The 22,578-nt window shown below is 48.4% G+C and overlaps 10 protein-coding genes across 10 annotated transcripts; 8 read left to right on the top strand and 2 right to left on the bottom strand.

Moving 5' to 3' along the window:
• Window positions 1–922: 922 nt before the first annotated feature.
• Window positions 923–2,148, top strand: N7447_009639 (alpha/beta hydrolase; the record flags this gene model as incomplete). The annotated part of the gene is made up of 2 exons (XM_057233901.1): window positions 923–1,248; window positions 1,305–2,148. 2 exons carry the CDS (start codon window positions 923–925, stop codon window positions 2,146–2,148), a joined length of 1,170 nt encoding a protein of 389 aa, XP_057083443.1.
• Window positions 2,149–2,464: 316 nt separating this feature from the next.
• N7447_009638 (uncharacterized protein) lies at window positions 2,465–2,689 on the top strand (the record flags this gene model as incomplete). Its single annotated transcript, XM_057233900.1, has 1 exon — window positions 2,465–2,689. One exon carries the CDS (start codon window positions 2,465–2,467, stop codon window positions 2,687–2,689), a length of 225 nt encoding a protein of 74 aa, XP_057083442.1.
• A 240-nt stretch (window positions 2,690–2,929) lies between these two features.
• Window positions 2,930–3,278, top strand: N7447_009637 (uncharacterized protein; the record flags this gene model as incomplete). Its single annotated transcript, XM_057233899.1, is given in 3 exon segments — window positions 2,930–2,996; window positions 3,047–3,120; window positions 3,138–3,278. 3 exon segments carry the CDS (start codon window positions 2,930–2,932, stop codon window positions 3,276–3,278), a joined length of 282 nt encoding a protein of 93 aa, XP_057083441.1.
• A 502-nt stretch (window positions 3,279–3,780) lies between these two features.
• N7447_009636 (cytochrome P450) lies at window positions 3,781–5,424 on the top strand (the record flags this gene model as incomplete). Its single annotated transcript, XM_057233898.1, has 3 exons — window positions 3,781–4,073; window positions 4,125–4,931; window positions 4,986–5,424. 3 exons carry the CDS (start codon window positions 3,781–3,783, stop codon window positions 5,422–5,424), a joined length of 1,539 nt encoding a protein of 512 aa, XP_057083440.1.
• Window positions 5,425–6,010: 586 nt separating this feature from the next.
• On the bottom strand, window positions 6,011–8,443 carry optB (small oligopeptide transporter, OPT family; the record flags this gene model as incomplete). Its single annotated transcript, XM_057233897.1, has 2 exons — window positions 6,011–6,675; window positions 6,742–8,443. The coding sequence occupies 2 exons, from the start codon at window positions 8,441–8,443 to the stop codon at window positions 6,011–6,013; spliced, it is 2,367 nt and encodes a 788-aa protein (XP_057083439.1).
• A 2,115-nt stretch (window positions 8,444–10,558) lies between these two features.
• Window positions 10,559–12,877, bottom strand: N7447_009634 (putative C6 transcription factor (Leu3); the record flags this gene model as incomplete). Its single annotated transcript, XM_057233896.1, has 7 exons — window positions 10,559–11,319; window positions 11,385–11,644; window positions 11,705–12,142; window positions 12,192–12,551; window positions 12,613–12,719; window positions 12,765–12,813; window positions 12,870–12,877. 7 exons carry the CDS (start codon window positions 12,875–12,877, stop codon window positions 10,559–10,561), a joined length of 1,983 nt encoding a protein of 660 aa, XP_057083438.1.
• Window positions 12,878–14,980: 2,103 nt separating this feature from the next.
• N7447_009633 (uncharacterized protein) lies at window positions 14,981–15,667 on the top strand (the record flags this gene model as incomplete). The annotated part of the gene is made up of 4 exons (XM_057233895.1): window positions 14,981–15,122; window positions 15,178–15,296; window positions 15,353–15,559; window positions 15,614–15,667. The coding sequence occupies 4 exons, from the start codon at window positions 14,981–14,983 to the stop codon at window positions 15,665–15,667; spliced, it is 522 nt and encodes a 173-aa protein (XP_057083437.1).
• A 1,223-nt stretch (window positions 15,668–16,890) lies between these two features.
• N7447_009632 (putative citrate synthase) lies at window positions 16,891–19,043 on the top strand (the record flags this gene model as incomplete). Its single annotated transcript, XM_057233894.1, has 5 exons — window positions 16,891–17,011; window positions 17,063–17,271; window positions 17,340–17,416; window positions 18,027–18,224; window positions 18,290–19,043. The coding sequence occupies 5 exons, from the start codon at window positions 16,891–16,893 to the stop codon at window positions 19,041–19,043; spliced, it is 1,359 nt and encodes a 452-aa protein (XP_057083436.1).
• A 912-nt stretch (window positions 19,044–19,955) lies between these two features.
• On the top strand, window positions 19,956–21,246 carry N7447_009631 (uncharacterized protein; the record flags this gene model as incomplete). Its single annotated transcript, XM_057233893.1, has 3 exons — window positions 19,956–20,277; window positions 20,355–20,785; window positions 20,854–21,246. The coding sequence occupies 3 exons, from the start codon at window positions 19,956–19,958 to the stop codon at window positions 21,244–21,246; spliced, it is 1,146 nt and encodes a 381-aa protein (XP_057083435.1).
• Window positions 21,247–21,298: 52 nt separating this feature from the next.
• N7447_009630 (YbhB/YbcL family Raf kinase inhibitor-like protein) lies at window positions 21,299–22,100 on the top strand (the record flags this gene model as incomplete). The annotated part of the gene is made up of 2 exons (XM_057233892.1): window positions 21,299–21,518; window positions 21,568–22,100. 2 exons carry the CDS (start codon window positions 21,299–21,301, stop codon window positions 22,098–22,100), a joined length of 753 nt encoding a protein of 250 aa, XP_057083434.1.
• Between the last annotated feature and the right edge of the window lie 478 nt (window positions 22,101–22,578).

The following is a 22,578-nucleotide window of genomic DNA, read 5'->3' as shown; positions in this document are numbered from 1 at the left end:
TTTGTGCCCAATTTCGGGCTTCGCATGACTCTTATTCTTCTCGCTCTCGTTTTGATCCTCTTTCTTACATCTTTAGTGGTTTCAGGCGCCATCGACTACTCCACTAAATGAAAGTCTAGGTACTTGAACCTGGGAACGCTTGTAGATCATTTCCTTAGGTTTGGATATACATCGCAACAAATGGAACCGTATTCTCGCTAATTCTCTAAATAACCCCTCGAATGCGCTAAAGAATCCCTCCGTTCCCCCCTGACAAAGTCGAACTACTAATGTGGGCTTTTGCGTTCAAGATACTAATTCCACAGTACAGAGTACTATACGGATGTTCATACCTACAGTCCCAATTTAAAATATCACCCAGCTTCACACTTACATCCAAGTTATTATGTACATATAATGGAAAAACTGTGATCCAACCTCGACAGAGATAATGTTGGATGTGTTCTCATTTTTAGGGCTCGGACCAAGTGGATCAGAAGGATCAAAGATCCTGACTGGTAATTCGTTCCTATTTAGATTGGGATCGACGGGATACAGCATTGCGAACTTATACCATCCCCTTGAGACGGAGGTATCAGATCCATTGTAAACGATGATTGGTTTCTGGATTATGCCAATTGTCAAGAGCCAGATTATCTAACGTTCAAGACACTTTCAAGCCTAGGGCTTAGCACCGGACAACGTTTGATGGGCGTGCACTATCGATCTATGCATTAGTCCGGTTCCACTCCAATCGCGGTCCTTTTGACAAATAATTTAGGGCCGATTTTTTAGAATTGCACTTGCCGTACGGAGCACTCTGGCCATATATGTTCTTCTATTGCAAATGTAGCTTTCTGGTGGATAAGCTATATAAGGGAGGCGATCCCTTTGCGCTTGTTTAACCTAATCGCGGAGATATCGTACCCAAAATTCATTCACTATGCGTGTCTCGACAATTGGAATTTGGGCCTTGTCGGTTAGTGCAACTGCCGCGAAGACCTGTTACAATGTAACGGTGGAGGTCCCAGTCACAGCTCGCAATGGCGTGTTCGACAATATCAGCACGCCCCAGACGAACTTTGACGCTACTTCCTTCGTTCTCGCAGCGACCAAGCAAGGTAGAAACTTGACGGAAGTAGCCTTGTCTGGCTATGCAACTGTGTCGGGCCACTATAACATCTCAACTCAGTACTGTGTGCCGAAAAATGCTGGGAACACGGCCTATACGCTTCAGATCCTCACACATGGAATGGGTTTTGACAAGACGTGAGTTTCGAGACATGATTGGTCTCTATACACGGTAATCTAACATAAAAATATAGATATTGGGATCTGCCATATAGCAACTATAACTACTCCTACGTGGATTATGTCTTGTCTCGAGGCTATCACACACTCTCCTACGACCGACTGGGCTTTGGCAAATCTTCCCATGGTGACGCAAAGAACGAGATCCAGGCATTCTTAGAGATTGAGGCCCTCGCTCAGTTGACCCGCATGGTGCGCAACGGCAAGATATCTAACATCAAGACCCCGGCCAAGGTCGTCCACGTCGGACATTCATTCGGGTCTGCCCAGACCGTTGCGTTGTCGGCGATGTACCCCAAGCTTTCCGATGCGCTCGTGCTCACCGGGTATTCGACAAGCGCCGACTATATGCCAATGTTCCTGAGCGGCGCCAACTTCCAACAAGCCCGACTCAACGGCAAGAACTCGGACTACACAGGTGGATACTTGACGAGTGCGGACGCCGGCAGCAATATATATCTCTTCCTCTGCCCGCCGCATTTTGACACCGGTCTTCTGAAGTTCGCAGAAGAGAACAAGCAGCCCATGACTATCGGCGAACTCTTGACTATCACTGGTCTGCCAGCGCAGAGCAATTTCACAGGACCTGTTTATGTCATTGATGGTGCGAACGATGTGCCATTTTGTGGCGGTGACTGTTTGAACACGGGTGGGAAATCGGCTTCTATTCCTGCTGGTGCGAAGATGATCTTTCCCTCGGCCAGTGCTTTCTCTGCCTACATTCACCCCAACACTGGCCATGCTATCAATCTGCACTATAACGCCACTGCAGCTTATAAGCAGATCAATGACTTCTTGGGGGCTCATGGATTGATGAGCAAGAGTCATTCACATGATCATGCCCGTCATCATCAGTGAAAGATAAAAACCCTAGGTTTGATTCATGTACGTTTATGATAATATACATCTTGAACAATTAAGATATATGCCTCTTGGCGACGTAATCTAGGATATTGGTTTATATCAAGACTTCGCCTCATTATAGAATGCTTGTATTTGATTCTAGTATGAACAACAGGAATTAAAATAGACAAGAAACGTGGCAGTGAGCCCGATGGATCGAGTGAGATCCAGGACGGGATTTGGGAGCATCCAAGTGCCAGGCGGTATAACGAAATTACATTGCTTGGCCTCCCTGTCTTATCACCCATCCACCCTGCCACACACATCGGAGATGGCGAACTCTGAAGCATATCCTGGAAACACAAACTTTGGTGACTATCTGAAGGATGAAGAAGAGGGACTCGATCTCGAAGAGCTTGTCGAGCCATGGCATAGGTACGATACAGAGGATGACGAATATGTCCTCCTATTCACCTTGGGGAATTGCTTAACGAGAGGTACCTGGTTGAACATAAATCAAGTTTGGTGGTGGCTCAACTGTCTGGGTGGAATTTGACCTGTAAGAGAAAAGAAACAAGGCCCTCAAAGCCATGGCCCTAGGTAAATGGGGCGACAACAAGACTCGAATCCGGGATGAGATTATCATAAAGGCACAGGATACTTCTGGCCTAGTTATATATAATGCGACTTTCTATCTACATGAGAAGATAAAAATTACCATAGAGTCATGGTGTTCCCTGTAAAAGGGCCATCTATCTGCACTCTTGCCCTAAAAAATATTCCTATAGCCTCTCATATGTCTGCTGCTCGACAATTACTAGAGACCGTGGCAGGCTTACATGAAGCTGGAATCCGACATCGCGGTAAGTCATTCTCTTCCTTCGTTTTCCTATATACTAACATATTGCTATAGATTTGAATGCAAGGAATTGCATGTGGGGAATGGCTCCTATCGATGGTCTTGACAGAAGCACTATGAGTTACTCGGTCGGCCTTTAAAGCAGAGGATACCATTTGTCGATCTCTGGAAAAAGGGCGAGCTTGTGAGCCCTATAAGAGACCCTGGAGACCTTCGCTCGGATGAATTCTATGTCTGTGATTTTGGTTTAGCAAAGAAAATTGGCGCCATCACTCAACGTGGCTAGTCAACTAGATGATGTTCCCGAGGTCGACACCTGATATTAAGTAAGTTCATGCCTGATTCACAAGGCACTGATGACACATCTTGTGGCCTTATAAACAAGGCGCCATGCCCTTTCTCCCCCACACTTCCAAGCGCCAATGATTAACGCCAGGGAATATGGAGGCAATACGTTGCCAATATGCGAACGCCGATTTGCCTGAACCCCACACGCGATTAACCGAAACCGGGCGTTAAGACGTTCGGAGGCTTGAGACGGCACTCTCTAGTGATCTTCGCCGCCAGTGTCCGGACTCCACACTACCGAAATTGCTTCCCGTTATTTTGGCTTACCCTCGGGGTTGATTCAATGACCAACACTTCCTTTCATAAATAGGTTGGATTCTCATTTTGGGGGATGTGATTCATCTTTGAACATTCTATATATTTATTGACATTGCTTGCATTGGGCTACCTTTTTTTTTCTTGTCCCTGTGTTTTGTCCAACATTCCTATACAACTGCACAATGTTTGTGACACTCGAGAGTGTTCCGGTCATTCTGCTCGGCCTCGTCGTAGCGTATTACTTGGTGCCCTACCTGCAAAAGTCGCATCTGCGCGACATTCCCGCTGCGGGGTTCGCCGGGTTCACCAACGTTTGGCTACTGCTGCAATGCCGCCAAGGTCAAAAGTTCAAGACGATCGACGAGGCCCACAAGAAGCTTGGAAAGCTGGTCCGCATCTCACCTACCCAGGTCTCTGTCGCCGATGATGCGGCCATCCAGAGCATCTACGGACATGGAAATGGTTTCTTGAAAGCGTACGTCATTGTTATAGCCCAAGACTTGCGCCCAAACTGACAATATCCCAGGGACTTTTACGATGCCTTTGTCTCTATCCGCCGTGGCTTGTTCAACACCCGTGACCGTGCCGAGCACACCCGCAAGCGCAAGACCGTTTCCCACACCTTCAGTGCCAAGTCTATTGGTCAATTCGAGCAGTATATCCACGGCAACATTGAGGAGTTTGTGAAGCAATGGAACAAACTGTCCGACCTTCAGGGTGACCCCAAGACCGGCTATGCCAGCCTTGATGCTCTCAATTGGTTCAACTACCTGGCCTTTGATATCATCGGTGACCTGGCTTTCGGTGCTCCTTTCGGCATGCTCGAGAAGGGCCAGGATATTGCCGAGATGCGTTTGGACCCCAAGGACCCTCCCAAGTACGTCGCTGCTGTCGAAGTTCTCAACCGTCGTGGCGAGGTGTCTGCCACCCTGGGCTGCATGCCGTCTCTCATCCCCTACGCCAAGTACATCCCGGACAAGTTCTTCTCTGAAGGTCTGCAGGCCGTGGAGAACCTTGCTGGTATCGCCATCGCCCGTGTCAATGAGCGTGTCAAGCCGGAGGTCATGGCCAACAATACCCGTGTGGATCTTCTTGCGCGTCTCATGGAAGGCAAGGACGAAAAGGGTAACCTGCTTGAACGCGCCGAACTGACCGCCGAGGCCCTCACCCAACTGATCGCTGGCTCTGACACCACCTCCAACACCTCCTGTGCCATCCTCTACTGGTGCATGATCACCCCGCACGTTCTCCCCAAGCTGAGCAAGGTCCTGGACGATGCGATCCCCAAGGACATCGAAGTTCCCACACACGCCATGGTCAAGGAAATCCCCTAGTAAGCCTTTCCCACTCCACACAATCCACACCCCCCCAAACTAACAAACCACAGCCTCCAATGGGTAATCTGGGAAACAATGCGGATCCACAGCACCTCCGCCATGGGTCTTCCCCGCGAGATCCCAGCCGGTTCCGCCCCCGTCGTGATCTGCGGACACACCTTCAAAGCCGGCGACGTTCTCTCCGTCCCCAGCTACACGATCCACCGCTCCAAGGAAGTCTGGGGCCCCGACGCGGAACAGTTTGTCCCAGAGCGATGGAGTCCGGAACGTCTCACCGCTCGTCAAAAGGCCGCCTTCATTCCCTTCAGCCACGGGCCTCGTGCCTGTGTCGGTCGTAACGTCGCTGAGATGGAACTGCTCGTCATCTGCGCTACTGTGTTCCGTCTCTTCGAGTTCGAGATGCAACAGGATGGACCTATGGAGACTCGTGAGGGATTCCTGCGTAAGCCGCTTGCTTTGCAGGTTGGTATGCGTCGTCGTCGGGTTTGAGGGGCTTTGAATTGTATAGAATATACACCCCTTATAAAATAGGGGTGTATTAGGATTGAAATTGTTTGGAACTAGGGTGGAATTGGATGGGATCTTGGATTATATTTTGGATCACCATTTGTCATGATTCGATGAGAATGGCTGGGTTGGTTCGGTGCTTTCCTTTAGGTAAGTGTTTTACCACACAGTCGCTGATGATTTTCCTTTCTTGGTCGTTGGATTTGAGTGAAAATATCGGGAATCTGATGAGCGTGTACATATGTCATGTTTTTATATTTTTGCATTTCATTATCTTTGGATATTCAAATAAGCTACTTGGAGTATATAAATGAGCTGAGGTGATAACCCCAAAAAGGAGAAATAGGGTATTGAGGACTTGTTCCGTTGTATTAAGATATACCCGTCGAGCCTCAAATGGACTGGAATTAAGTACAAAAAAGGGTGCAGGAACAAAAGTCAATTGGTATTACTATATCGTGATTCGTGGCGGACGTGAATTAAACGGATAACCGAAGAATTGTGTGTGCCCCGACTCCGACCGCAGTTGGCTCCGTATGTAGGAAACGAAGTAACAAGCTCCGAGTTTCTACCACTTGGTGGGACCGAAGGTCTGGCCCTCAGCGACAGGGCTACGAACGGCTGCATCGGTGACATCCATAGTGCCACCCGCGATTCTAGTGCCCCACCATTCGGGGAAGTTGGTATCGGTCAAGTTGAGACACAAGAAAATGACAATGGTGCACAGAGCGAGACCGACATCCAGACCAGCGGACAGGACGTAGTTGTACTGCATCCACCATCCGCGCCAGCGGTCACGGATGTACTTGTTGAAGATGAATCCTACGATACCCCAGGAGAGGTAGTTCAGAGGGGTAGCGGGGGGGATCAAACCGGCACCACCGAAGATGATAGGGGCACTGAGGTACTTGATAGGGCTCTTGGGGAAGAAACGGGCACCGATGTAGATGAGGACGGGGAGGATGCCACCGGCGAGGAAGAAGAACATTAGGGGAGAGTAGAGCTGGCCGATGGAGAACATGCGGGCGGGGCCGATGACACCCCAGATGACGGAGGCGTTGAAGAACACACGACCGTTGGGGCAGGTGAAGTGGTTAGGCTGGAACTGGTCACAGACGCCCTTGATGGCACCCAGAGCCCAGTTCATGGTGGCGATTTGCACCAGGGAGGACCAGAAACAAGCGACCATTTGTGCCATGAAAGTAACACGGGGAGGAATCTTCATGTAGTGACCTAATGGAATATGTTAGTATAACGAATTGACACGAAAATGGTATCGAAAAAGACAACGGGACTAACCAATTTTCAGATCCTGTGTGAAGTACATTCCCTGGTACATGCTGATGTAACCGTAGGTCTTGAACAGCATCATTGCCATAGGTCTACCGGGTTGCATGTAACCGATGATGAATTCAGTGATGACATTGAGACCGATGTCGATGTTGGTGGCAGCCTTGACGATGCCAATAGGAATAAACCAAATAGCGGAAATGAGCAGGGCAATGATGAAGGACCACCAGCTCATGTGTGTCTCCCAGCCCAGAATAACACCGAAGCCTATTCCGACCATGGTCAAAAACACAACCAAGTACCACCAAAGTGGAACTGTAGCGTAGCGAGTCATGAGGCGGCCGTGAACATCCTCCTCCTCTTTTCCGACGCGACGGAAGCGAGCCCAGATATCCGCACCATTGAAAAGACCGGCCTGAACGAGCACAGCGACGATACTGGCAAAGGATAGACCATAGGACAGCATGAATGTGGTCGACAGGAAGAGAGGGGAGTAACTCTCGTATTTTTTAGTGTCAAAGGTGTAATCCGGAGTCAGAATCTTGGAGACATTATACACATTACCGGTGTTGTCGTAACTGCTGGAGTCGCTCATGGGGAGGAACTGAGAATAGAAGAGATTGGAGTAATGAATGGCGGGGGTAACAATCCAGAACCAGAGAAACATGCCGATCATGGTATTGGAGATGGCATACCAAGGGGCAATCATGGGACTGAAGTTGAAACCAGAGATCTGAGTCCAGTCAAAGGTCATTGGAAGAAGCGACAAGCCGGTCGCTCCACCAAAGAGCTGATTGACGATCACGTTGTTGGGCTTGATCCAGGTGATCCAGGCAAAGATACTCAGGAAAGGCGCAATGTAGCCGGGGAACCAGTACCAGCTGAAAGAGGCAATCATGGCGTAGAGGAACATCTGATATTTACCGATCCTCCAGCCAGCGACCTTGCTGGGATCCGGCTTGGTGCGATCGTGCAGCGCAGCGAAGAGGGAGGTGTTGATCAGGGTCGAGGGCCAGATCATAGCAGAGGGCGACACCAAGAAGCGAGTAAAGAAGCCGGCCATGCCGAAACCCAACATTTGAGTTGAGACACACATGAGGATCTCGAAACCCCAGCCGAAGTGCTGTCCATAGAAGGCACGCTGAGCCAAGAGGACATCCGTCGCGTAGGCGGCGCCACCACCGAAAGTGGCGTTAGCCATGATAACGACAATGGTATGTTCTTTCTTGGTGAAAACACCCGGGTTGAGTTCGGCTTTGTGGCCGAAGAAATTGAAGGTATAATTGGGCATCCACGCTTCCCAGGCCTTTCCAACTGGGTAAGCGACGACCTGTGCAATGTATGAGGGGATAACAATGTAAGGCTGGCGCATGGAGAACAGCATGTTGAGGGAAGATCCGATGGTCGCAAAGAGAAGACCAATCACCCAGGCACGAATGGTATTCACAGCGCCACCCTCATCGATGTTGGGGACAGCAGACCGAACTTCGGGGTACGGGGAGTTATCCAGGAGTTCCTGAGCAATGGCCTCCCTGGTTTGCTTGTCAGATGTGTGCAAGGCTTCATCGAGTTCCTCCACGACATCCTCGGGCATGTTTGGATCCCAATTATGGTGATCCTTGAGGTCTCGCAGCGCCTTGAGTTTATCATCGGGTGCGGTTTCATCGACCATCGCACCAGTGGTGACGGCGATAGACTCGTCCTTCTCCATGGTGAAACGTAGCTCAGATATGTACCTCACAGAGAGTCGATGGACATAAGAGAAAGGAAAAGGAAAAGCAGCAAGGGGGTTTGAATAAAATATAAAGGTCCTCGAAGATGAGGCCGACGGAGGTCCGCCTTATCGCCTAAAGAGGATATCTCAGGCTTATCCTGGAGTGGATGTAACCCAGTGTAAATGAAACCAAACGGTCGAACTAGTGAATTGATTCGATGAAAGTGTAGGAAGTGGGGGGAGGAGAAGGGAAGACAGGGGTATGAAGTAAAGTGAGGAATGGTGAGCTGAGACTTGAGTGGCTGGAAGTGCTTGAGACGGAAGGCGGGCAATGGGCATAGAAAAGCAACCAACTAATCTCATCTCATGTTGTGATTTGGCCATGTGTTGACCGGATAGCTCTCAGACCTCTTATGTACACTCCTTATGTATAATCGGGAGAGCGTTCGTCGTATCTTGAGCATCTAGATAATTGGTGGCGTTCCTTGGGTTACCTTCAGCCCCAGCTATTCCATCTTTCATATTCCAAACAAAGAAATCTATATACTAGAAATCTATTTAGGGAAGTATAGTACGGAGTACTATGAAGTATATCATTGACCAAAATGCCAGTTCTAAGGGCGTTTGTAAAAATGTGGTATATTCCAAGGGAATTCCAAGAAAGAGAAGCAATCTCCTGAGAGCTTGTTTAGTGATAAGCCGGCGCACGGAGGAAATGGGTGAGCCTGCCGTTATTGTCTTAGCGCTGCCGCTAATTGTGCAGCTAGAATGGTGGCCAACCAACCGGTGCCTATAAATTAAGCGTCGTTGGCCCATCTCCGGCGCTAGTCCGTCCTGGCGAAAAGGCATATGCTGAATTAGTACTCATCTCGGAGTCTCAACCTCAAATAAGAAAGACGGGAGCCTCTTATCTCTCCATGGTCCCCGGCCGCAAATATATGACATTTCGAGGCGTTCAAGGCTGGGATGCCCTCGGACATCCTGGGTATCAGCCGACACAATTGACAGCTCATGTAGTGCAACTGTGTGAGGGGGGCCGCATATCTCAATGCGGGGAGGCTTCCCTAGTGGGCTTCTGTAGCTTATGCTCGATACCACCCAAATACGACAAGGTCGGTGCTGCGTTAGTGGCTAATTTTGTTATGTGGCTTTGGATCTAGCATGTCTCAAACCGGAGGCCCCACGGAGTTGCAGGGGTTGAAAGAGGCGGTTATTCCTCATTGGCCCACACAAACACCAGAGATATGTCAAGTGATGGGACATCGCGTGATAGGAATAATCATTACCTGGAGACTGCATTAATATTATGTTATGTAAAAACGGGAATGGAGGATTCGAACACAAGCCTGAAACTGGGGTAAATTGGGAGAACTTCGAAGGATTTGAGGCCCTAAATGGCTGATTCGAGGCAAGCGGGAAGGCTTACACAATATGCTCCCGTACGGGTTGACCGCCTCCAATATAAATGTCCACTAACAAAGCCACAATTCAATACTCAATTTTATCTACGGAGTACTCCGGAGTCAATTAATAATATTGCAATGTCATCTCCAGGCTGGGTACGGAGTATAGGAAAAAATACCTGTGGACCCTTGGTATACACATCCGTATCTAATTTCCCGGAGTTCCCCCGGAACTAAGCTTCCTAGCCTTATCCTGTCTCCAGTATCCACCGAGTCTAGAACTGCACGATCCATGACCCCGGCAAGATGTGGCATGGCATGGCTCCCATGGTTGATCAACATGGCTTAGGCATGCTGGTAAGATCTTTGTTTTGACATCTCAACTCCGACGGTTCGTGGCATATCGGAATATCGGAATATCGGAATATCGCTGGACTGGGCGAAAATTAATTTACTGATAGGTCGAGTCCGACAATGCTGGGCTTGGAGTAAATACCGGAGCCTGGTATTGGCTTCCATAGCTAGTTAGAATCACAAAGGGCGTTGAATCAACACTTGGTAGCGCTGTGCACCGTACAATGTGTGGTATTAGCTTTCATAGCTAGCTAGGATCACAAAGGGCGTGAATCAATTGGCGATAACCCCACTATACGATACTTCGACCGGAGGCCGGAAAGGCAGACGCAAGGTGGAGCTTTGAGGATGATTTCTAAAGATTGCTCGTCAACGACGAATCCGGAGGAAATGAGAAGATTTCATCGCTCAGCCACTCAAAGTTAGTGAAGTAGTCCTCGTTGATCTGGAATTCTCCTTGTAGAGGAGCCGCGTGCTGAATCATATCCCCAGTGGAGTCCCGAGTGGGGTCTGGTCCCATGGTAGCACGCCCTGCGTCAAAGCCCGGAAGCATGTTCGTTCGGGAGGGACCATCAACGAACTCCGTCCCTCGCATTTTGGTGCGCACGTGAGGGCGCATGTGAGGGTCATACTCATCACGCCACCACCAGACAGCATCCAATATCAGACTGAGAATCAGGCGACTGCGAATTCGAAGTGTGGTGTGATACGAGCCATCCGATTTGCGGAATGCCTTGCTGCTATTCCAGAGTTGATTCAAGACCGTGACCATCTTAGCAGCTGAATCGCTTCTGTCGGTGGACATTTGCTTGGCTAAATTGATGGCGGTGAAGAAAGAAGCTTGTGCACGGCTTGTATCAAGTCCGCTGGAGGCAGAATCGTTTTTGAGAATCCGCAACAGTGACATCGAAGCCAGCAGCAGACCGAAGCATATTTGAACAGGTGCCATGAAGAGAGATCCCATACGATCCGCCAAGGCTTGAACATAGTCTATCAAGTTGCAAGCGGTGACGATAAGACGCGGAAGACATCCGCTAGAGACGAGTGTTTGATTTTTGTAGAAATAGAAGCTTTGGATTGCCATCCGGCAAAGGAGAAGGTAATGCCTCTCGTCATCTGCAATAAGGAAACAACCGTTAGCGGAGACACAATTACCAACGAGATCCATGTCAGAAACAAACCGACTACTGCCTGCAAAGCAATATCGTCTACCACTCCCTCATACTTCCGTAGCAAGATGTCCAAAGCCAGCTCCTGATCCAGAGACATGGCACGGACTCCATTTTCCAGAACAGCCTCGCTGCATTTCCCAACAACCTCCTGACATCTGAGTTTCTGAACCAGGTGTGGAGCAATCTTGTCAAATAGCACCTGGCGTTGGATTGTATCCTGTGCTAAACTGACCAGATTTCGCGGAGACTGCCCTTTGATCACACAAGACCTACAATGAATCAGCACGCCAATTCCACTGGATCACACTTTAGAAATAAGGAATACCCACCGTTGGTATACAAGGACACAATGAGCCCAGAGCTCCGAGCGTCGGACCATATCCAACTCTGACGACACCGGAATCTTGAATCGGGAAAATTCATGGCTTGACATCGGGATATGGAAACCGTTTTGCATCGCCACATGCAACAGCATTCCGCTCAGAGGGAATGTCACATCTGGACGATTCTCTTTGGGAAACGGCCATGTCAACAGGAGCAAGAGTCCCTGTATGGTGTACCACGGCGCGCACGTCGACAAGACCGACAGCAGTGCCATTTCTGTGACCTCCTGGGCCAGCGCGGTGTTCAAGGTCGGATTCCGGGTATATGACCGGCTGGAGACGCCAATGACAGCCCAAAACAGAAATGGAGACTGCGCGTAATACACGTTCGGTTTCGTCTGTACATCAAGGATCGGGAGGAATGAGGCATAGTGACGGAAGAATCTGCGAGATGTTAGAAACAGGCTGATGACAAGCTTCTAGGAAAATCTACAATTGAAACAGGTCATCAATCTCGGCATCTGAAACGGTAACACTTTTCAGTGAACGTGGCATTGTGGGATCATTCCCTCCCATCATCGCACCCGGTGTGGAGCCCGCTGGTGCAAGATGATATTGAGGATGGGTCAGCGACAAATTCAAATCCTGCGAATCGTCAAGTTGGGCATCCGACTTCAACACAGCTGGTACACTTAGTTCTGATGGCGCTGTGCATAACGCAATTGGCACGGAATCGGGGTTCAACTGCTGGAGGTTCAACTGCTGAGGGTTCAACTGCTGGGAGTTCAACTGCTGGGAGTTCTGCAGTTGTTGGCGCCACTGCTCATTCTCGTGTTCCAATTCGATGTATCGGCTTTGGAGAAATATATGTAAGAAGTGGATTCATTCCATCTTACTCGAGTTTAGGCTCTTACCGACGTTTATGCTCTCTTGTGAAGCTGTCATCTATAGTGCACTCGAGACTGCGTTTGCGGCATCGGGTACATGGTACACTCTCATCCCGCCAGACATCGCATTTAGCCTACTGGAGTTAGTAGGGTTTTTGTAAAGGCAAAGTCATTGGTACCTTTTGCTGGCGGCACATAGTACACGCCTTCTTTCCTTTCTTGGGTAATCTGTGTTTGGTGACGTTAACATGCTTCTTTAGATGGAGAACAATATATGCTCGTACACCTCCATCTCTGATTTTTGAGATTCCAGCCAACAGATAGAGCTGGGAAAGTGATCAGACTCCCTGTTTATTGTCTTCGTTTGATTTTTTTTTTATGTTAGAATAAGAGGAAAGACAGTTGTAGCACTCAATCCCGGTAACGGGATGATAGCAGGTTTGTGATTGGTCCAACGAGGAAGGGGGGGGGGAGGGTCATGTGATGTTAATTTATAGTACAGTCACACCGCTTTCACATCCCATTACTGCCTTCATACAGGTGTTGACTCCAAGTGTTCTCATCACGTGTTTTCGGAACATGGACCTTCCCGAACCCGAAGGTTGCTAAAGATCAAAGTTCAACAACTCATGTCTCCCAGGCGACCCTGCATTCCCCCCTTACAAGAAAGACTGGCATAAATTGGGCTGCACTATGACTGCACTCTGACTTAAACCAAACTTGTCATGCGAGAATGAAATTGATCTTCCAAACGGCCCATGAAGACGACATATAGCAAGAAGAGACCGAATAACACAAGGCATAGCAAGACAAAACATATGAGCACCGTTTAGAAAACGGTCATTAATACAACGGTCGAAACGAGAGTCAGCAAGAAGGCGCTGTTAGATTTTAGCGGATTGTAACTGGATATATATATCCACCATCTTTCCCGATAAGAATATAACATAGAGAGTATTACTATCCAATACACCGTAGTTACCCTTCTTGACTATGATGTGAGACCGCAAACAGTGTTAAAACTATAAATGTAGCTTGATAGAGCGTTGAAGATTTTGTAGTGCAGGTATGTTGAAATATACGTTGCTGAAGTAAAGGGCAACTATGATATTATGAACCTCTCAAGTCTCGTGTACGAAACTACTTACACTTTCTGACGTTGATCAAAGAAATAGGCGAAGAAAGACAAAAGGAGGACTAGGATTTTCAATCCTATTAGGAAGTTTCCATCTGTCTATCGGGTTACGGGTGTAAATAGTACCTATGTAGTATAGAGTAAGCTCTGCCGAAGCAGTGACATCGCTTCTCTTGTTGCGAATGACTGCACGTGAAATCTTTGTTGAGGGCCACGTTTAAACTTCTTAAATCAAGTGGGCTTGACTAGGTGGTCTAGCTTTATACAATATTGGCTTATGGAACATTATACTCGAAAGGGCTATCCCACAAAAAGAGGATATAGAGCCAAAAGAAAGGAACATATATCGTGGATTGTAATATAACAGATTATAAGACGTTTGGATTGACGTCTCGTACGAAAGTTGATCTTGTAACAATAACTATCATATAGTTTCAAAGACTTCCCATGTAATATATTTGCGAAAGGGAAACCTAAAAGACTCTGAACACGGCTGTGAAGCTTTGACAAGGGTACATTGCCGTGGCCTGTACTTGGAGCCATGTCTCTCACACCACCCAAAGCACCAAGCCCAATAGACTCGAGGGAGGCGTTCTCACATATGACAAGGGCCTAGTGGACTAGTATGCCATGCCACGCAACGTGGAACTCACCAAATCTTATGGTTGGATATCCGGTTGTCGTCATTCGGCCGGAGCAGTCGATGATGACGAGGCATGGAAGCTGGCTCGTCCTGAGAATTCTCATTTGACCCCTTTCCTTCCTTTTTGAGTTGCGGTGGCACTGACAGGGGCAATCGGCAGGACATCCTTGGGAACCGTGCTCAGAAGCCGCCCCTACCCCATTGGGAATGAGCCAACCAAAATATGACCACGAGACTTTAGCAATCAGTTCTGCTTTTGAGATCCCCAGATAATCTTGAATTAGTTGTACAACTTGGACGTTTAATTTTACTCTAGACATTGTTCCACGGGGTGATGATTTGGAATAATCTGGTGTATATGTCGTCCGCTAGGCGACATGGCAAATTCAGGGTATCGCGCATCCCCCGCAATTTCTGGATCGAAGCGTCGAATATTCTGTTCAGGCTTGGATATACTCAACGCCCCCACCACTGACGGGAGGAGGCAAAGTTCGGTCGATTGATATGCCCTCACCGTGACATCACTCGATCCTGAAGCAAAAGTATATAGTAGAACAAGATGGGCGATCAAGCAAAATCTAAAGCATGTCATTTTTGTCATTCATTTGCACGCAGTTATGAGTTTTGAGATCCCTTCCGTCGCCGAAATCCAGCTCGCTGCCGAGAGGGGGCAGCGCATCACGCAGGATGATGTTTCGGCCATCTCGCAGGCCGAGAGCGCACTAACTGGACGCGGACCTTTTCGGGGTGGACCAGCTGGTGAGAGTCCAAACTATTCTCTATCTGCAAGCAAGGCATGACTGATCGAATATAGCAACGGCGCAAAGTCTTGCTATGCGGCAAAGCAATTTCGAAAATAAGGTCGCAGAGGTCTCGCGAAAGCCATCAAGCGCGATTTCACTAGAAGACGCAGACGAGATTCAAGTAACAGAGGTTAGAGAATCCTCGTGAAAAATTCAGTCGAATGACTAACGAGAGGTTCTCAATAGGGACGTGCATTTAACCAGCCACCCGGAGTCGGCTACATCTCCGCCCAGGTTCGGTCGATCGCCGATAGTAATGATGCATGGGGACTCACAGCTGCGGCTGATGTGCCGGCATACATCACCAAAGATGATGCCCGAGACGCGCAACATGCCGAAGCTACTGTGTATGGCGGTCAGAATCCTCGGGGAGGAATGGCAGCTCAGATGCAGGTAAGTGGATACGCCGATATTTGGCGCGATGGTAGCTGACAGGTGCTTCTGCAGAGTGCAGCGGACAAGATCGATAATGCCCGACGAGGCAGTTATGGCAGCTATTAACATTTTGATACTGTAAAATGGGCATTCCGCACAATACCAACTATACATATTGCACCCACAAAATTGAACATATCATTTTTTGAACATACCTTGCACTGATGTCAGTATGAAATGTCCCAAAGCTCCATTTGAATCCAATGCATATCCCTGGCGTGACCATCTACGTTCGGGAAGAGGGAGATCAAATATGCCCTGACCCGCTATAGTCCCTTGAAAGGTCACAGAGTACCGCCAAGATGTTCAACAAACTCTGTTCAATCCAGAGCTCGGCTTGGACAGGCTGCATGAACTGACAAATATCGGGTCACCGGAGCAGAACCCGAGCTTGTTACTGATATCCAGTGTCTCAAGTGTGCCGGTAGCGATTGATCACAATGCAGACTCACCTTTCTCCCTGCTTGAACTATGAAGTCTCAAAACTCACTATAATGGAGCTGTGATGAAATCAAAACTGGAGGCGACCCACTATGAGCCGTGCTAGCTGATCAATAATAGATTTGGGCCGAACGAATTGACCAATCACAAAATCTTCCTGGTGTGAGTCCCAAGGCATTTCCGTCAGCTTGAATAACACCCCTCGTGGCCTTCAGACCCGTTTTAACGCCTGAATGTTCACATTCCGAAGCAGTCCGTGTCCGCTCCAATCGGAGAGGGGGTCGGAGGGCGTCGGAGAATGAGCCATGACAGATAAGCCGTCGAATCTCCGCAAGCAAGCTGATTTGCGGAGACCGATCATCCAAAAATATCCAGTGACGGTCAACGTGAGTGGTGCGCTTAGCTGAGAGTTGAATTTTTGGGGTAAAATGGCTAGCTTTGCATGGAAAGTTCTCTGGCGGGGCACCATAATTTGTCATTGTGCAGCTTTGGGGCTTACATATAAAATCAGCACTAGCCAATTTGGAATGAAGGATCATGTATTTGGAATTGGACACAAACTCATTGAATTGGTCGAGTTGACTGAATTTGGTGGAGTTGCGTCGGGAAAAAAGCTCAACAAAAACCCAGCGTAGCGATGACGTAACCAATCAGGTACTAGGTACTTGTTTCACCGACATCGGTCAAGAGGATAAGGAAGTACTCGAGACTTGCCAAATTAACGAAGCTGACCAGCTCGACTTTTCCACCATTGAGGGACTATTATTTCTTAAATACCCTTCCTTCCCCTCTCCAAAGGTCCTCAATATCAAGTACCTTGAAAGAATCAATCTATCAACCTATACAAAATGCCTCTCTCCGGACACTGCCTCTGCAAAGCCGTCACGTACACCGTCGACGTTGACGCTCCTCTAGTCACTGGCTATGACCACTGCGATGATTGCCAGCGTCAGAGTGGCTCGACCTACTGTTAGTTGCACAAATACCTAAGGAGAGATACAATTGCTGACCTTGTTATAGCCCTCGTCGCTGTCGTCCCCAAGGACAAGCTGACTATTAACGGCCCCACCAAGAGCTGGGCTGGCAAGGGTTCCTCTGGCCACGCTGTCCACCGCATCTTCTGCTCTGAGTGTGGTTCCCCCATCGCTCATGATCCCGATGCCGCTCCCGAGATCATTGCCATCAAGGCCGGCACCCTGGATACCGAGATTAAGAAGAACTTGAAGCCCGTATGTACCGCATGCCAGGGATTGATTTAACTTTTATTGGAGTGTGACTGACCCCTTGTTCGATGTAGGACACCGAGATCTGGACCGTCAGCAAGCTTCCTTTCTGCCAGGAATCCCTGGCCCACCCGTTCAAGCACATGCCGGAGTAAATGCTGGACTGGGAGATTTTAATGAAAAGCGAGCTTTTTATGGGTGCTTATAATGAGTGAAAACGACGAATGCAATGATATAGTCTAATGTGGCTTGCATTAATGATCAATCAGAATGTTTACACCAGTTTCTTTACAGCCCAATCACATAGAGCAAGTTTGAAGCGGATAGTACGCGGATAGTACCCGAGGGACTTTTGCCGACAAGGTGAGACAGGATAATTTGTGCCTTGGGCACGTTATGTTCAGGTTCAGCGACAAATATTCGGACTTGACTAAACAGGACCTCTTAGCCGAAGCATCCAGACGAGACATCGAATTTGTATTGGAGTATTGTGCTTCCAAATGTCGACTGGCACTCTGTTCATCCGCGACTCACGCACTAACGTGAATTATGAGATCCCCATTACCCGAAACGCATTACGCGCGACCGACCTTCAGCGGATCCAGGCGCCTTCGCTCAACAGGAATCGTGCAGACCAAGTAGCCCATGGACTGCGAGTCTATGATCCCGGGTTGCAAAACACGGCGGTGACACAATCCTCTATCAGCTTCTCGTGAGAATCTTGCGAAGGTGCTTGTAGTATCTGGCTAATTGGTGTTTAGTGACCATGAGCGCGGTCTACTTCTGTATCGAGGGTATACCCTGGACCAACTATGGGGATGCGAATTCGAAGAAATGTTCTATCTATTGCTATGGGGGGCATATCCTACAGCAAGCCAACACGAAGAGCTACGCCAGCGGCTGGCACAGTATATGCAAGAGATTCCTGATATTGTGCGCCAGGCTATCTTTAATCTCCCGTATGATGAGTCTGTTTGTCGTGTGTCTGTCATCTTGGGTTTCTAATTAGTATTTAAATACACAGAAAGGCGACCAGCCCACTGCCGCTGATTCTAGCCGGCCTTTCAGCCTACCTAGCCTGTATACCAGATGTGATCCCAGCAGCCACAAATGCGACGATATACCAAACAGATATCAAACGGGCCGACCAGATCATCCTACAAACTGTTGCCGCCTATGCTGTTGTCTTCGGAGCTGTACGATCCCACCGGCTAGGCATTCCCTGGAGGTCTCCGTCTCTGCACCAAACCTATTACGAGAATATATTTACGATGGCCGGTCTGCTAGACCCAGAGACAGACCGTCCAAACCCTACACGCATATCCTGCTTCCGTCGCTTTGGCAACCTCAACGCAGAGCACGGAATGGCCCTAACAGTCTTCTCAGCCCTAGTGACCGCCTCATCCATGACTGACCCGGTGTCTTGTCTGATATCTGCCGTGGCCGCCGCTCACGGACCCTTACACTTCGGCGCAACAGAGTCTGCCCAACGCGCTCTCCATGACATCGGACAACCAAACAATGTCCCAGCCTTCATCGAAGAAGTAAAATCTGGAAAGCGAAAATTATTCGGCTACGGTCATCGCACCTACAAGGGAATGGACCCACGTGTGCGTTCTATTCAAAGTATCCTGAAAGATTTGGTTGATTTCCATCAACCGCTATTGAAAGTTGCCGAGGCAATCGAGCAAGCCGCTGCAAAAGATGAGTACTTCAGTACACGGAGCTTGTATCCTAATGCGGACTTTTATGGTAACTTCGTGTTTACTGGAATGTAAGTGCTGCCCCGACAAGTGTACTGTGAACTCAGTTTCCAATACGATGACTTAGTGGGTTTGAGCCCGATCTTATTCCAGCGGCAATGCTTGCCCACCGCATTATGGGTATAATGGCGCACTGGAGAGAGTACATGGGTAAGACGATTCACTGGAGGCTTGCTAATTGGGCTGACTGGTTATAGTCACTCGTGGCAAGCTGTTTCGACCTACCCACGTGTATACAGGCCATACAGAGCCGAGTTCGGACCCCAGACCGAAGATATAGGAGTTTGAACGTGTACCGAGGGAGTGAAATATTCATATCGATTTCGTTAGCTGCTCTTTCCTTGTGGAAATGAAAATATCTATAATCAGAAATTTATCGAGAAGTAAAATTCGTCCTTTCTGTAAATTCGCAGTGAATACATATCGAAGAATAGTTGGGATTTTACAGAAATCAAGTGGTATTGGGTTCCCGGTTGATTTAACGACCAAAAGGACCGGAGCTATATATTCGCGATCAAGCCCACAAGGGACCAAGAAACTTCTGTTTGGCATTCTACCTTGGTCCAACATGAGCAATCAAGATCTCCATCAGCAAATGTGGCAGCAGAATGACGAGGTCAATGAAGAAACCCCTTTGCTGCCAGCTGGTCCTGGCGAGCCATATTCCGTGTTCACACTAACACAGAAACGCTTCATTATTTTGACAGCGGCATTGGCTTCGAGTTTTTCACCTCTATCCGCTAATATCTACTACCCGGCATTGAATTCCATTGCAAAGGATTTGCGAGTTAGTCCGTCTCAAATCAATCTGACGATCACGACATACATGGTATGTTATACATGAGATTTTATAAATTTCGCTTAAAGATACTGACATCCCTGGCTTTGAAGATATGCCAGGGCCTCGCTCCAATGTTAACAGGGTCAATGGCAGACCAGGCCGGTCGTAGACCCGCATACATCCTTTGCTTCGTGATATACATACTCGGAAACATCGCTCTCGCTGTACAGCATAGCTTTCCAGCCCTCTTAGCTCTTCGTGCTGTTCAAAGCTGTGGGAGTAGTGGTACAGTGGCCCTTGCATCTGCAGTAGCAGCCGATATTATCACTTCTGCCGAGCGAGGTATGTACATGGGCTTTGCCTCCCTGGGAAATATCCTTGCTCCATCCATCGGGCCAATTCTTGGGGGTGTGGTGAGTAAGTATCTGGGCTGGCAAGCAATATTCTGGTTCCTCGCTATTGCAGCTGGTACTTTCTTCATGCCGCTACTGTTCTTTTTCCCGAAACATGCCGCGGAATTGTCGCAAATGGCTCGATTCCTGCAGTCGGATGGAATCGAACCACTTGGAGTTATTTACACACCACCAGCCCAGTGACTCCGCCTGCATCGAGTGTGCTGAGGAGTCGCGCGAAAGTTCCTAACCCATGCTCAACCCTGCGTCTGCTTTCCCACCGACCTGTGGGGCCGGTGCTTTTGGCAAATGGAGTTGTATTCAGCAGTTACTACGCCGTCACTGCTGGAATTCCCGCACTTTTCCAGAAAATATATGATCTGGATGACTTGGGTATCGGACTATGCTTCATTCCTGCAGGCTTAGGGTCGTTGCTCAGCGCGACTGCCAATGGGGTATTGGTCGACTGGAACTACCGGCGGGCTCGACGCAACGCCGGTCAGCCGGTACAGAAGAACCAAAAGCAGGACATCATTGGATTTCCCATCGAACAAGCAAGGTTGCAGATCGGCCTGCCAATGACAGTAAGTTGCCCTGAGACATCCTTCTACTTCACCCCTTCTATTAGTTGACTTTCATTTTCCCCTTTTAGATACTTGCAGCTGTCTCAATTGTCGCCTACGCAGTCCTGATGCCCTTCAAGCCACCACTTCGGCTTGCGCTGATTGTGGTTTTTTTTATTTGTTTTTGTATTACAGCGGCATACAACGTGATGAATATTATGATCGTCGACTTGTACTACGAGACGCCTGCTACCGCGATGGCTGCTAATAACCTTGTGCGCTGCTTCCTTGGCGCTGCAGCAGCAGCTGTGGTCAACCCTCTGATCAAGCGAATAGGTGTGCAATGGACATATTGCTATGTATCGGGCGTAGTGGCTCTGGTCACTCCGATTCTTGGCGTTGTTTACGTTCGCGGCTGGGAATGGCGGAAGAAACAAGCCGAGACTGCTGCACAGCTGCGAACTGTACACGGGAGACCATAGTACCACCTAGGGCATGCGGGACTATGAATTGAATCATAAAGAATCACAAAACATGGATCCTCTTCTCACATTTTGGATTGATGTGCTGCAGTCGAATTTTGCTCTCTTCGGCAGAGTCTACAATAAGACAAATATGATCTCAATCGTTACACTCCTCTTTGGTGTTCTAACCGAAATAATCCAGATCTTCCCTCTATCTCCTGGCCAGCAACTGCAAATACGGTATCCTGGGGGCCAGTGGATCAATCCTGGCATGGAGGTGGATATTAGAGGTACGTGAATCGCAAAGGCAATAAATCGAACACTTTAACGTCAACCCAGAGACAACCGTGGCCCCCGAGATCAGTAGCATGAACCTCCGATGGAACCAGAACTACATCATTCTCTTCATCGACCTCGATGCCATCTTACCAGGAAGTTATATCCAGTCAGTCATTCTACACTGGTACCAACCAAATCTCACAATGGATTGCACAAAGCCAACAACGCCTTCCAAACTCATCCCTGGCAAAGACCACGAGGACCACCATCAACCCGCAGCCTCGTACATAGCTCCTCGTGCACCAATAAATACTCACCACCGTTACGTCTATCTCCTCTTTGCACAGCCTCCAGCCTATCGATTCCCTGATTGCTTCTCACATGTGTTCCCTGAGACTGTTAGAGCCCGCGCGGGATTTGATATTAGGGAGTTTGTACAAGCAGCAGGGTTGGACCCTCCCATTGCTATGAACTATTTCATTGGTAGACATGAGCCTTCTGAGGGCGAGACAACCACGATTACTCACAGTGCGACAACGACCTCGTTCCGTTCCGTGGATTGTCCCACAAGGACGGTCAGCTCGGTATCATGAGTCAAGGGAGTGGGTGGAATGGTACCTGTCGTTGGCTTCTATTATTGAGTAGTTCAGGGAGACTAGGAAATATGATATTATGATATTTATGTTGCACGCGATATTAGGAGCCTCCATTATTTGGAATCATGGATTTAATTGAATATTCAGCCACAGCTGCCCAAAGTGTAATTCTCAAATTCAATGAAGTCTGAACAAAAGAAATCTGAAAATCTAGGTACATGTGATGGATGTGTATTGTAGGGTTATAGGGGGTCCCCAGAAATGTGCAGGCCGTCTTCGTACTCTTTGCGGTGTCCAGTAGTGACTGGGCAAGGAGTTACTGGAACTGTTCAAGGATGTTATGGTAGTGAGAGTGGTAATTGGTGTATAGATGTATTTACAAGGAAGATCTTGTGGATTAGAGTGCTACCTAATCCTAGGGAATACTGAAGGTCATCCGCATTTTCAATAAAACAGCATGGTATGTCGCATTCAG

Source organism: Penicillium robsamsonii (assembly GCF_028829455.1).
Source record: "Penicillium robsamsonii strain IBT 29466 chromosome Unknown utg000005l_segment0_segment0, whole genome shotgun sequence".
Lineage (NCBI taxonomy): Eukaryota > Fungi > Ascomycota > Eurotiomycetes > Eurotiales > Aspergillaceae > Penicillium > Penicillium robsamsonii.
Note: the sequence above shows the minus strand (reverse complement) of the source record. Positions and strands in the feature narration are given on the sequence as shown.